Genomic DNA, 13,820 nt, shown 5'->3' with positions numbered 1-13,820 from the left:
TCCTGGTGCATGTTGTCTCTCTCCTCCTTTATAGTCCTCTTCCACCAATCCCAACTTGGCTGCCCACACGCCGAGTATGCTGCTCTCCTCCAATCAGGAGCAGGTACTACAGTTTATTGGTTGAACTGGAGGCAGCTGTGTAGAAGCTGTTTCTCCCTTCTCAGCGCCGTATTGTGGGAGAGCAGATGCATAGAATAAGTCTTAATTCCAGTAACTTAGTCTAGTCCGAGTTGCTCCCAGTTGCTCCCCACACATATTCTTGAACAGATGGGAGGAGAATTTTAACATGACTGAGAATAACACTGCTGGATTTAATAAACAGCAATTCTGTTGAATGGAAGCCCCATCTACTAGTTCCTTAAAAGATTGAGAAAATCATAGTCAAAGCTCTCCCAATAAAAAGATAGTAAGTTCCTTATCTAGTTCCCTTATTACAGAAGACAAATTTGAAAAATTGTAGAGCGTTAAATGAAGGTACACTGTCGTTTTTATTTTTTTCAATTTAAAGTATCTTTAAGAGAAGACAGAGATAACACAGTATTCCTTAGTGACAACAGACCAGCAACACAGAAAATTAAGGGTAGCCAGTGAATATTTTTAACTTCAAACCTTACTACAATTTGTTTTTCATCAGGTTAACTACCCAGGCAAAGTGAAGAGGAAAACAGAATTATCTGAATGACTTGAGGAAGTTATTTTGTCTTGGTCTACCTTGACATTTGAAGTAAATGGGTCTCTCACCTTTCTGAAATTATCACAAAAACCACCTCAGCTCTCCATACTTTTTCTACTTCAGCAGCAAGGACTGTCTACATGGGACTGGGGATGCATAGAGGAAGGCTTTTACACAGCTGTGAAGAACGAACAACCTTTAAAATGATCATGTTAAATATGTAATTGATCATATGGATAGGATTAAGTGTCAAAGGGATCACATGAATAAGACCAGGCTTCTGGCTCCTGATCAGCACAGTTCCAGCCATTGTGGCCAATTGAGGAGTGAACCAGCAGATGAAAGATCTTTTTCTACCCCTCCTTCTCTGTATAACTCTGACTTTCAAATAAATTAATCTTTTTTTAAGAATTAAAAAGCAGAGAATATTCCAATATGGGAAGCAGTCCACACAGCAGACTCATAGAATGACAAATCTGCTAAACAGCACTCTGACCTCAGAATCAGCTCATAAAGTATTCTGGTAGGACTGAAAAGCCCATGAGAATATTTCAGGCATGGAAAGCCAAGACATTGTGGTGAAAAATGTTCTACATGAAGGATCTCTGTAAATGAGACCCCGGTGGAAAGAAGGGGCCAAAAAAAAAAAAAAAAAAAAAAGATGTACTTTTCTCTGAAGGGAGGAGAGGACTTCCACTTTACTTATGACCCTGTCTAAATACTGATGGAGTTTGTGGTCTCAAAAGGCTTTCATAGTCTTGGCAGCTCATGTCAAGAGCCTCTGGTGTTATTCAAGGAGTACTTTATACTTTGTCTGTGTGGGTGCAATCTGTTGAAATCTTTACTTAGTGTATACTAAATTGATCTGTATATAAAGATACTTAGAAATGACTATTAGTGAAGAATGGGATGGGAAACGGAGTAGGAGATGGTATGGTTTGTGGGTGGGAGGGTGGTTTTGGGGGGAAGAATTGCTATAATCCAAAAGTTGTACTTTGAAAATTTTTATTAAATAAAAGTTTAAAAAAAAGAAAAAAGAGCCTTGGGTGATCACTGTCATCATAAATAATTGTTAATTGTTAAATTAACAACAGAAGTTACTGTGTACTTACTCCCCATGTAGGACCTCTGTTCTCAATGAGTTATACTAGGAGAATTAACTGCAAAACTTTTTCTCAAGCAGTACTTTATACAGTGTGTGTGTTTGTGTGTGTGTGCACACGCGTGCGCGCAAACTATTGAAATCTTTACTTAGAATCGAGTTGGTCTTCTGTATATAAAGTTAATTAAAAATGAACCTTAATGAAGAATGGGATGGGAGAGGGAGTAGGAGGCGGGATGGGAGTGGGGATGGGAGGGCGGATATGGGGGGAAGAACCACTATATTCCTGAAGTTGTACCTATGAAATTTGCATTCATTAAATAAAAGCTTTAGAAAAAATGGACAACCTTGACACCCCACCCCAGTCACTTGCTGAATGTGCACACTGGGAAAACCTTGACTAAGGAATTATACTTCTAGAAATCTACCATAGAGAACTACTATCAAAGAGTATAAAAATAAGGCATATGAGAATATTTATTCTGTTTATTATAGCAGAAAGTTGTAAAGAGCCTGACCATCATGGCGATTATTGTTCAGCATAAAGTCTGGTAGCAATGGTCCATATGGGAACTTTTAGCCACCTAGCACAAGAATAGCCACATGTGGATGGTACCACCACCTGATGGTGTGTTGAAGTGTGGCAGGACTTTCCTTATTTTTCTATGCTGGTGCTTCATAATCAACAAATGCATCACCTGCTTCTTTATAAGCATATTTTGCTTTTTTGGTTGGATTCTTCTCCTTGATCCCAGGATAGACACTATATTGAAGCAAGAAAACAGTTTTTCATGACCATTGGAAAATTTGGAAGCTCATGGTTAGTGACTGTCATAATTGTTTTGTTTACAGCAGCTGCCTTGAAACTTGGCGTTCTGTTATTTTGTTCTGGGTATGACATCTGTTAATGCTGCTTTGATGAAATGGCAGATAACCATTCCTCAGTATTATAAAATAGTTTTAGAATTTACCAAAGCCATGAAAAAAGCACTAAGAAATATACTCAGGAATTTCTATATGAGTTCCACTAGGAATTGCAGAGTAACTCATATGCAACCATCAAAATATTTCACACAGCCTAGATGAGGAGATCAAACTGGGACAAAGGCATTACCTTGTATATTTACCTTAAAACATAAAACTTTCCAGTATTCGAGAAATATGGCTGTGTAAAGTTGAGTGGTTTCATAATGCTATTTTCCATAAAGAAGAATAAATTTCAGTTATATTGACCCTTGACATTCTTAATCTGTGACTTTTGTTGCCAACCACAAAGATGAAGAAAATAAATGCAGAAGACATTAAACCTGGCATTTGTAAAGATTTATCTCTCATCATCAAATCACTTGCTTTGCAAGTGACATTTACAATTCCAGAAGGATTTACGCAGGTGTGGGACAAAGTTATTTTTGTAGTTCAAGGAGACAGCTTTGCAAAAACAGTAACAAAGGGATCTTCACAGTGTATTGTGAAGGGAATAATGAAGTTGTCTTAAACACCAATTTAAGGATATACTCAAGCTGCTGGAAAATTTGTTCTTGTGAAACTAATGTACCACTTGGAATAACAATTCTCCTTTCATGAACGAATTAACGTGGTCCACCTCTTTCCATAGTGAAGTACGTGTTTGAACAAACTTCAGATAAATATAAATCTCTTAATCTTTAGTTTTTTACTCTGGTCCAGAATTCCTAATCTGTGATGTTAAATTCAAGATTTGTAGAATATATGAATATCAGATAATATTGTCTTCTAAAACAAGTAATGAGTTTGATTGGTCTTAAAGAAACTTACCGCATAGTTCCTCTGTGTCAAGATTGCTGAAAAAGATATTTTAAAAAGTATTATTAATTTGGTGATACTTTTCATGTTTTTAATAGTAAAATACAGTTTTTCTCCATAATTATGTTAATATATGGCATCTAGCTGGGTATTTCTTTTAAATTCTACTTTGTCTAAATAGTAATAAGATTAACAATAATTATGCCAAGTTCTGTCTAAGGGAAAAAATATTCCTTGGGTTTGTGCTTCACCCATCAAATAAATGAGGACATAATGCATAATGGTGAAGGCAGCTCTGGATCCAGAGGCCCGAGTCCAAATCCTGACTCTACAGTTTACTTTCTATGTGACCCTGGGCACTTTACATCTCTGTCTCAGTTCCTCAGTACCAAGATGGAGATAATTTCTGCTTCATATGAATGCTGTAGAATTTAAATACACGTGAAATAAATAATAGCTGGCACACAATAAACACTTGTTAGCTACCATTTCTGACTTGATAGAACTACTAGAATTTCCATATCTAAATATAATCGTTGAGGTAATTTGATTCAATGCTTATTCCAAGCTTTTGTAAAACATATTAAAGGCTTCCATATCAACATTTAAATGTCAATAGTAGAAACACATTGCTAATAGATGGGAGTATGGAGAGACAGAAAAGGAATGACAGAAGTGGAGAATTCTTGGATTTTTTTAAAAAATGAACCAAACTTAAAACATATTGGATTCAGGATTAGGTAGCCGAAATATTTAAAAAATACCGTTGAAAACATTTTATTCATCAAAATACATGTTGTTCCCTAATCTTAGTATTTTTGTAGAACTTCAGACTTGAAAAGGACCTTAAGGGTCACTGTTTTTGTGTTTGTTCTATACACAATAGCTCACAGGTTCACAATGAGATTTATTTTGAATTTCCAGAAGAATAAACAACTGTACTACTGAAAATTAAATTGCTTGAAATATATCACAAAACACAACAATTTCCAGTGACTTAGCTCTACTTGCTTCTTAATAAAACAGTTTGTAAAATACCATAGTGTTTATGGCTTCAAACATTCTATTCTCTACTTGTGTGCTATGTTGCTAGCAGCAGGCAGTAGAACACTGTCCTTACATGGATGAACTCTGGTAGAACTGATTTCTTACCGAGATACGTTTCCATCCTGCAGTGATATCAGATTGTTAAAGGAATATTGGGCCAAAGATAAGCCTAGAGCATATCTGATAGCAGGCAATATTTTCCTGCTTATTCTAATATTAATAGCAGGAAACACTACCATATGTTAGTATTGCCATCTTACTGATTCACACACACACACACACACACACACAAAAGAGCTAAATGGAAAGAATGAATGCTAGTTGCACAGTACACATTTTTAGTAAAGCAGGAACAGAACAGTCCTATCTAACATTTGCAACTCACACTAAAGAGGATAAACAAAGTCATTCATTGCAGCTTGATTGGGAATAGGGAAAAATAAGAACTATATGCTCATGAAATGAATAAGTAAATTATGTATCATAAAATCATTGCAATGTATCTAAGAAGCTGGCAACAGCTTCGAAAATGTTTATGTTTAAAAGTTATGTCCTTAATGTGTTGTACTATGAGAATTAATGGTAAGGCTAGTCTTCAAACAATACTTTATACTTTGTCTGTGGGTGCAATGTGTTGAAATCTTTACTTAGTATATACTAAGTTGATCTTCTGTATGTAAAGATAATTAAAAATGAATCATAATAAAGAATGGGATGGGAGAGGGAGTAGGAAATGGGATGGTTTGCAGGTGGGAGGGTGGTTATGGGGGGGGAAACTGCTATAATCAAAAAGTTGTACTTTTGAAATTTATATTAAATAAGAGTTCTATAAAAAAAGTTATGTAAGTGTCAAATCAGAAATAAATGATTACACACACACACACACACACACAAAATGAATTTTAAAGGCTTGGAAATAAAATGAATTACAATGCCAACAATGAGCCACATTACTTCTGGATGCTAGGGCTTTAAGTGGCTTTGTTCTCCCTTTATGATTTTCTAAATATTTGTTTTCATGGTTTTTAAAGATTTTATTTGAAATGCAAAGTGACATAGAGAGAGAGAGAGAGAGATCTTCCATCAATTGGTTCACTCCCCCAATTGCTGCAATGACCAAGGTTGGACCAGGCCATAGGTAGGAGCCAGGAACTCCATCCAGGTCTCCTATGTGAGTGGCAAGGGAACAAATATTTGGGCTATCTTCTGCTGCTTTTCCAGGCACATTAACAGGGAGCTAGAACAGAAGCAGAGAATCTGGGATTTGAAGTGGTGCTCCCGTGTGGGATGGTGCTCTCACAAGTGGTGGCTTAGCCTACTGTACCACAATCCCGGTCCCCTAAATCTCTTTCCTTTAATCATTAGAAGGTTTCACTCAAATTGGAAAATACAATTAACTTCATGGTTAAAAATAGAAAAATATCAGGGAAATTAAGAAGTGTTAAGCATGAAAGCCAAGATTTGTTAATTACTGTTCATATTCAACTTCCTATAAAGCTACTTCATATAGATTAAATTTGTCAGTTTAGACTAGGCACTCAATTTTGCAAAAAGCACACTTTTGACAGTCCCAGTGTAACATTGACACAACACACACAATTTAACATAATTCATTTACAGCCAGTATGGACAGTCGAAGTTGTTTTGACTTCACTCTCTTGTATTGAGCATTCCAAGCTCTGATGAACCAAATTCCCATCCTAAGAATGTTGAATGCTCAGGAGGAAGAGAGAATATTTGGTATGTGCATTTTATTTCTGTTGGGGATTCAGAAGCCCTAGCTCTCAATTCTAGGGCACTTCCTCAAAACAATTTTCTATTCAGGTTAACATATTAATTATCACTTTGAAATATTTTTCTATTTGAGCTGCCTTAATCATTTCAATTTACAAATAAGAACAAAGGAATATGACTTTCTTACTCAAAAGTCATCACTCTAAAAGCCTCTTTTGCTGCTTCTGACTGTATTCATTTTAGTTTCTCTTTCAAAATGAAAAATAAACTATAGATATTAGCTGGAATCTTTCAGTTGGGTCCTAGCTCATGGTTACTGAGCTTCCTATTCATCACCCATCACTCTGAACATCACTAGAGCAAAATGATTTTTTCAGTTGGCAAAATAGTTTGCTGAGCTCGGAGACTCCTTGATAGCCTAACGAATTAATTTTGGCTTACAAAGATATTTATGTTTCAACAGTGCTTGAGACAATAAGAATATGGATAGGCAACATGCTTAGTTACTTTGATGGAAGTATTGTAGTGACACACAGTGTTTTTTTTGGGGGGGGGGCACTAGAAAACTGGCTAAACAATATGCTCAGCCTTCATTTACAAAGTGGCATTATGATCTCTCAATTCACTAAGGATAATCAGAGCAGAATATGAACATCTTTCCATTACCCCCAGGGCAAATACATTTATCGAGTTCTGGCACATGTGCACACACACAGTAGAAGCAACACAAATCAATACAAACAGTATTAGAACAACCACGAAGTACCTGACCTTGCAGATATTTTTGAATGGCATTTACATTTTGACCAATATTTGCAATTGGCCATACAGGAGTCTGGTTAACATCAGAAGGACAGGGAAGACTGTAGGAAAGTCTGACCTAACACTGGATGTGTCCCCTGCAGATACCAATGTATTCGACCCTGAGAGATGAGGATAAGAGAATTTGACTTAGAGGAATGTGGTGACATTCCATTGAGAGTGGCTAAAGGGATTTCAGAATAGATGCTATTCAGATATCCTAACATGTCAGGGCCAATTGTCTTTGAGTTCTGAGTTTGTAGCCTAAGAGTAGGGTCCCAGACACATGCACATAGGCCTTGCCTTTGGAGGATTGGGTTATCACAATAGGGGCTTAGCCTACTACTCAGTGAACTGAAGAAACCAGAACTAGGGTAGAAAAGGAAATTGGTTCTTATAATCAAGGCAAGTACTCAGTTGTTAGAGGCAAGGCAATACAAAAAAAACCACTGTCAACTTAATTCCTTCATAAAATATGAATGAACCCTGAAAAGAGCTCTTTCAATCCCTTAGGCTGAAGCCTATAATTATTCATAGAAGCCAGAGTGCATCAGAGCCTTTAATAATAGGTGAAATGATTCAGAGTACTCAGAAGTGAGGGTTACAGAAACTTGCATCAGGCATCATTTGACATTCACTTAGCTTAAAGTATGGACTGTCTATAGTGATCATCACAAACTCTTGAGTTGGATTTAAGTATGAGTTTCAGTATGAGTTTAAGTGGAGTATATAGAAGGAGTCCAGTTTACATTAGGTCCCATAAGCAAAAATGTGAACCTAATCCTGGAGCCTCTTAGGGTCATATAAGTTTTTGCACATAAACACAATGTTTCAAATGAGATACAAAATGGAATTAGAAAACTTCTTTCATTCTTGCATAAATGTTAGCCATTTACTTAACCAAGATATATTAAATATTGCATATGTGCATTGTAATGGGATGACCTGTATCCCAATTTGTTCAAATCCTAAAATCAAATACCTGTCAATGTGATCTTATTTAGAAAAGGGGTCTTTATAAATATAATTAAGATTAGGTGATACTGAATGAGCCTTACTTCATTGATTTTCTCATAAGAGACAGAAGGAAGAGATTTACATACACATAGAAAGAAGGCCATATGAAGATGCAAACAGATTCAAGTTATACTGCCACAAACCAAAAACTACTAAGAATTGCCTACAAACCACAGAAGCTGAAAGGGGCAAAGAAGGATTTTCCTCAAGAGCTCTCAAAGGGAACACGGTATTGCTGATCCCTTGATGCTGAACTTCTAGCATCCAGAATGGCCAGAGAATAAATTCCTCCTGTTTTAAGCATCCCGTGTGTGGTACTTTGTCAGGGCATCCCTGGAAAGCTAATAAATTCATGATATTATGTGTGTGACAGATTAAACACAGAACAGCATCACTCTTTGTTTCATTTCACCATCTTTTGAATATTCAGTACATTAAAGAGCTGTTTGAAAGTTGGAAGTTATTATGTTGCATCAGATGAATAGAGGTTTGGAAGTCCAAAAGTGAAAATGCATGGTACTGTTGTTAGTCAGTTATGGGGGAAATTTAAAAACATGAAAGCACAGTGAAACAGCAGCCAACATGCAGGGAGTACTGGACCTGCACTAGATATGGTGCTGAGAACTTTACTTGACATGTCTCATTTACCCCCTTACCACGACTGTATGCATTACATGTCATTATCCTGATTGTGCAAAGAAAGGAGTAGACCTTAGGCAAGATCAGGTAATATGCTTGCTATCACGCATAAGATTCAAACCCAGCTAAGCCCCAGTAATATTGGATTTTGATAGATATTAGAGTCATCAGCACACAGCAATATTTATGTCATAGGAATAGTCATGCTACCTAAAGTGTTTAAAGTGAAGCCCCCAGTGGCTATGGAAAAACCTTCATTTGTAGTCCTCATGCCAAAGTATCATGAATCAGAAGATAGTGAGCTCTCCAATTTGTTCCTCCCCCCAAACCCCATCGACTGAATTCTAAGTCACATAAAAGCAGGATTCTTATACCCTGGGTGTACAGATATTGAAAAGAGTGAGTGGCAAAAGACAGGCACCTGATTATGCTTTTTAAATTGAACCCAGAGACTGCCATCATTTAAGATACCAATGGAGGAAGAGAGACTACAGGTATGCTTAAATAGGATGGTCAGAGGATAACCAGGAGAAACCAGCGTCTCAAAAGTGATGAGGAGAGCTCCAGAGTTCATCATATTGAATAAAAGACATAAGGACTGAAGGAAAACTAGTGCAATTCAAGCTTACTATCATTGGCAATTTTTTAAACTGCAGTTTCAGTCTTTCCTCAACATTTGGAGCCTAGGAAATGCCAGCACAATATACTCATGGCTCTTAAGAAATGAAACATGACAAGAAATAAGACTAAGGATAGAGAGGGGGGCATAGTCAAATGAAGGGAAAAGGTTAGTTTTAGGAGTATTTGCGGGCTGGGAAGGCAGCAACCTTAATCACAGGTGCAGCCTAGAAGAGGAGGACCTTTTGCTTTCTCTAAGCCCGATTTTTTTTTTCCAAAGGCAGAAATCTAATTGATTCATCCCAACTGTTTTCTAGTTTAAATGCTTCTAAATCTGGCTAAGCTTCTGAACCACATGGAGCGTTTTTAAAAACAGATTTCCAGACCAAACCCTTAGAGACCATGCTTCAGAAATTGGAGAAGTGGCTCAGGATCTCTGTTCAAAGAAAAAAAAATCATCACCAATGTGGGGCTGGCACTGTGGCATAGAAGGTAAAGTTTCTGCCTGCAGTGCCAGCATCCCATATGAGCATAGGTTCACGTCCCAGCTGCTCCACTTCTGATCCAGCTCTCTGTTATGGCCCAGGAAAGCAGTAGAAGGTGGCCCAAGTCCTTGGACCCCTGCATCCACATGAGAAACCAGGAAGAAACTCCTGGCTTCTGGTCGGCCCATCTTCAGCCCTGGCGGCCATCTGGTGAGTGAACCAGCATATAGAAGGCCTCTTTCTCTCTGCCTCTGCCTCTCTGCAGCTTTGTCTTTCAAATAAATACATAAATCTTTAAAAAAAATTCTTAAAAAAAAATCACTGCTGTGATTTTAGTTATTAGATTCCGCATCTCCACAATTCTCTAACAGCATCTCTCAAAGCAAATAAAGTATTCCCTAATCTGCAAAGCATGTCTGTTGTACTGTAAATAGTTGCTTAAATTCATTATAATTACAAACTCCATGTTAATAGCACTAAACTCAATAATTATGTACACAACAATACACCCTGCAACTTTTCTGTTTGACTCTTTAGAGATCTAAATTGCATTTATCTGGGGACAAACCTGTATAAGGAAGTTCAGTCTCCAGACAACAACAAACATTTGACTTTGCTCTCTTAAGTCAAGCATGGCGCCTAGGAGGGAAGCCTGGCTTTAGTAGAAACTTTCCCGAGACTCAGGTGAAAGTCCCTCTACATCTTTTCCACTAGAGTTCTTATCCTCATTCATCCCTGTATCCCTTCTACTTAAATTCTCTCTTCTCAAACTCCAGTCCTGTTACTGCAGCCTTGGCTTTTCTACATGGAGAGTCTGCCACTGTTTATGCCAGTGTTTCTCAAACTTTAGTATACAGGAGAATCACACAGAGAGCCCGGTAAAACAGACTTCTGGGTCCCAGGTCACATGACTCCTTGCCATGGAGTGAGGCCTTGAGTTTGCATTCTTCCTTCCGGGGCTGCTGCTGCTTCCAGGACCTCCATCTGAGCAGCACTGATTGACACCCAAGCAGGTTCATTTGAGCTTAGCTTCTTTTTGACTTGGTCCACGTGTGAATGATGGGTTCTACAATCCCAAAGTCATGTGCTACAAGCACCACCTGTCAGACCACACTCTTCTTACCTCATTCACGGTACCCAGTAGGTGGACTTCAGAGCCTACCAGGAGGTTCCAACAAGGCATCAAAACACATGGCCCTAATTTCAAACAGATTTCTGGGCACAATGTTAAAAATTGTGCCTTAAATGTGGTGTCAGGTATGAAAGTTGTACATTAATATTTCATATTCAAAAGATTAAAAACACTCTGACTTTATAATTATATAATAAGGTAATATGGGAACATGGTTAGGGAGAAATAAAAAAATCACCCAACACTGTTTTCATTATACTGGGTTTTATAACTGCTGAAGCATGAAATAACTGGCAAGCAGCTGTTGTGGCTTAACATTACAGTCTTAACTCTTCAAGGATTTTTGAGCTCTAATTGGCTGATTGACATCCACTGCCTTCCAGAACTGAAAAGCTGTCTCATGGCTGATGTCTTCAGAGGACAGTACAATCCATTAGTACCTTCCATCCTTCACATCTCCTTTTCTCTTTTGTCTCCTTGGTTCTTCTCTGCTTTTCCACATCTGCTTTCTGCCACCCCCTCAGGGCTTCCAGAAGTTATGAGATTTTCTTCCCTCTTGCCTTTTCCACCTCCTTCCAATTCTCACACACCTGTTAGTTTTGATGTGATGAGACTAATGTTCCTAAGGCAATGGACAGGATATGTTGTTTTGCTCATCTCTACTTCCACTCTTCTGTAACACCATCCTCCTATCTTTGGGGAACTTGCTACCAACAATTGTTTTCTGGTGGGGCTGTTGATTCCAGGACCACATTTCCATCCTATTTCAATCCAACTCACCATGGCTACAGGTATATATTCCCCTCTCCCCCTGGATGCGATGAATTGCCCACAGTTGAGCGCACTACATCTGTACGGCCATTAGTGAACTCCACTGGGTTTTATGTAATGATCTTTAAGAGAAGGGACCCTTCTTGCCTCTGAAGCAGCTAAGGTAAGATGACATAAACCTTGAGCTGTTTAAAGTCATCCTCCCTTCTCCACCACATAGTAGAAGCCCATCTGTGGTATAACAGAACTGGATAGTCCTAAGAGGGAAACAATGGGATAGAGGGGTCAGGAGAGAGGTAGGACAGGGCTAATGTGCAAATACGATGATTCCAAGTCCTTAGAATACACGTATTTGTAAAGCTTCACATCAAGATTCTACAGTTAAGTTAGTGAATTTTCCTCTCCTACTCTCTCTCAGTTTAAGTTGGGTTGCTACCCCTTTTGGCTCAAAGACTGACCTCAGCAGAATCTATAACCAATGAGAGCACTACCAAAGGATAAATTCATCATGCCTTCACATGAAACAAATATCTTGGTTTTCTGCTCTGCTGAGATGCATGTTTTCCTGAGTAAAGATCCTTCCCTCCCTTCCTTCCTCTTCTCTCACCCCCACCCCCATCTTCCTTCTCTCTCTCCCCACACCTCTCGCCGTTTCTTCCTTCTTATTTAGCTCCTTCTCCACCTGTGACTCCTCAGTAAACTCAAATGTTCTGTAGAATACTGCTTCTCAAACTCTGTTGTGAAGAATGAGCTAATTTACATTTCCAAGTCTTGGACGACTGATATTTTTGTAAGAAACTATAAAAATGAATGACTGGCTCATGTGCTTGGATATCATAGCAATGTCAAATTGCTATAAAGGTTTCTATATATGCTCAGATTTTCTTATCTCAGTATGTATCAGTAACAATTTGTAGACTGACACTAGTCTGCATGTGTATACGCACAGATAGCAGCCACAATTCAAGTGAGTTTTTAACAATTCTTTTAATATCCAGAATTTACTTCTTCTTTTTTTTTTTTTTTTTTTTTTTTTTTGACAGGCAGAGTGGACAGTGAGAGAGAGAGACAGAGAGAAAGGTCTTCCTTTGCCGTTGGTTCACCCTCCAATGGCCGCCGCGGCCGGCGCGCTGCGGCCGGCGCACCGCGCTGATCCGATGGCAGGAGCCAGGAGCCAGGTGCTTTTCCTGGTCTCCCATGGGGTGCAGGGCCCAAGCACCTGGGCCATCCTCCACTGCCCTCCCTGGCCACAGCAGAGGGCTGGCCTGGAAGAGGGGCAACTGTGACAGAATCCGGCGCCCCGACCGGGACTAGAACCCGGTGTGCCGGCGCCGCAAGGCGGAGGATTAGCCTAATGAGCTGCGGCGCCGGCCCCAGAATTTACTTCTAAGAAATATTTTTATGAGAAAGCTGTTTATCAGAAACATTAGCACAATATGCAATAAAAACTAAGTTCAACTCCTGGTTCTGAGTAGGTTGATCCGCATCATCTAGTCTCTTAAAATAATTGCATTTTAGAAAAGTTCAATTTTCACTAAAATATACCTATCATTGTAGGTCTCAAAGTCTTGAAAAGAGTGTCAAGAAAGTATTACATTTATTAATACTCTCACATCTCATTGTCTATTACTTAATTGAATTTCATTATAAAGTGGTCTTTCTTGGCATCATATAAAATGGTTTCACTAATAAAGGGGTTGCAGAAAATGAGTAGGTCTAAGAATTAAATCTCAGAAAATTCACACACATTTTCAAAAATATAAAGGAAGCATTAAGAAAGCTGTCCTAATGTAGAAATCTTGATATGACTAGGAAATGTCCAAATCTTCAAAAAATAAAAAGAAATCAAAGAAATAAAAAAGTTGCTTGGTAGAGTAGGAAAAATGATGGATTTGCTGTATGTTTATACTTTTTATATGATGAAAAATTGTTATGCATAATTCTGAATCTGGCATGCCTCAAAATGTTTGATCTTTCTTTCTACTAATAGTTCTAAAATTCAATCTGTGGGTTTATTTC

At 38.2% G+C, this 13,820-nt stretch overlaps 1 protein-coding gene across 1 annotated transcript in view; it reads right to left on the bottom strand.

Annotated features, from left to right (window-relative positions):
- The window catches only part of NECAB1 (N-terminal EF-hand calcium binding protein 1), a 228,087-nt gene that overhangs the window by 130,479 nt on the left and 83,788 nt on the right, over positions 1–13,820 (bottom strand). The window contains exon 4 of the mRNA XM_002710683.5: positions 3,570–3,595. Coding sequence (XP_002710729.2) covers positions 3,570–3,595 — 26 coding nt within the window. The remainder of the gene's footprint in view (positions 1–3,569; positions 3,596–13,820) is intronic.

The sequence above is a fragment of the Oryctolagus cuniculus genome, chromosome 6, assembly GCF_964237555.1.
Source record: "Oryctolagus cuniculus chromosome 6, mOryCun1.1, whole genome shotgun sequence".
NCBI lineage: Eukaryota > Metazoa > Chordata > Mammalia > Lagomorpha > Leporidae > Oryctolagus > Oryctolagus cuniculus.
The sequence above is the reverse complement of the archived record's forward strand: the minus strand, read 5'-3'. Positions and strand labels throughout refer to the sequence as shown.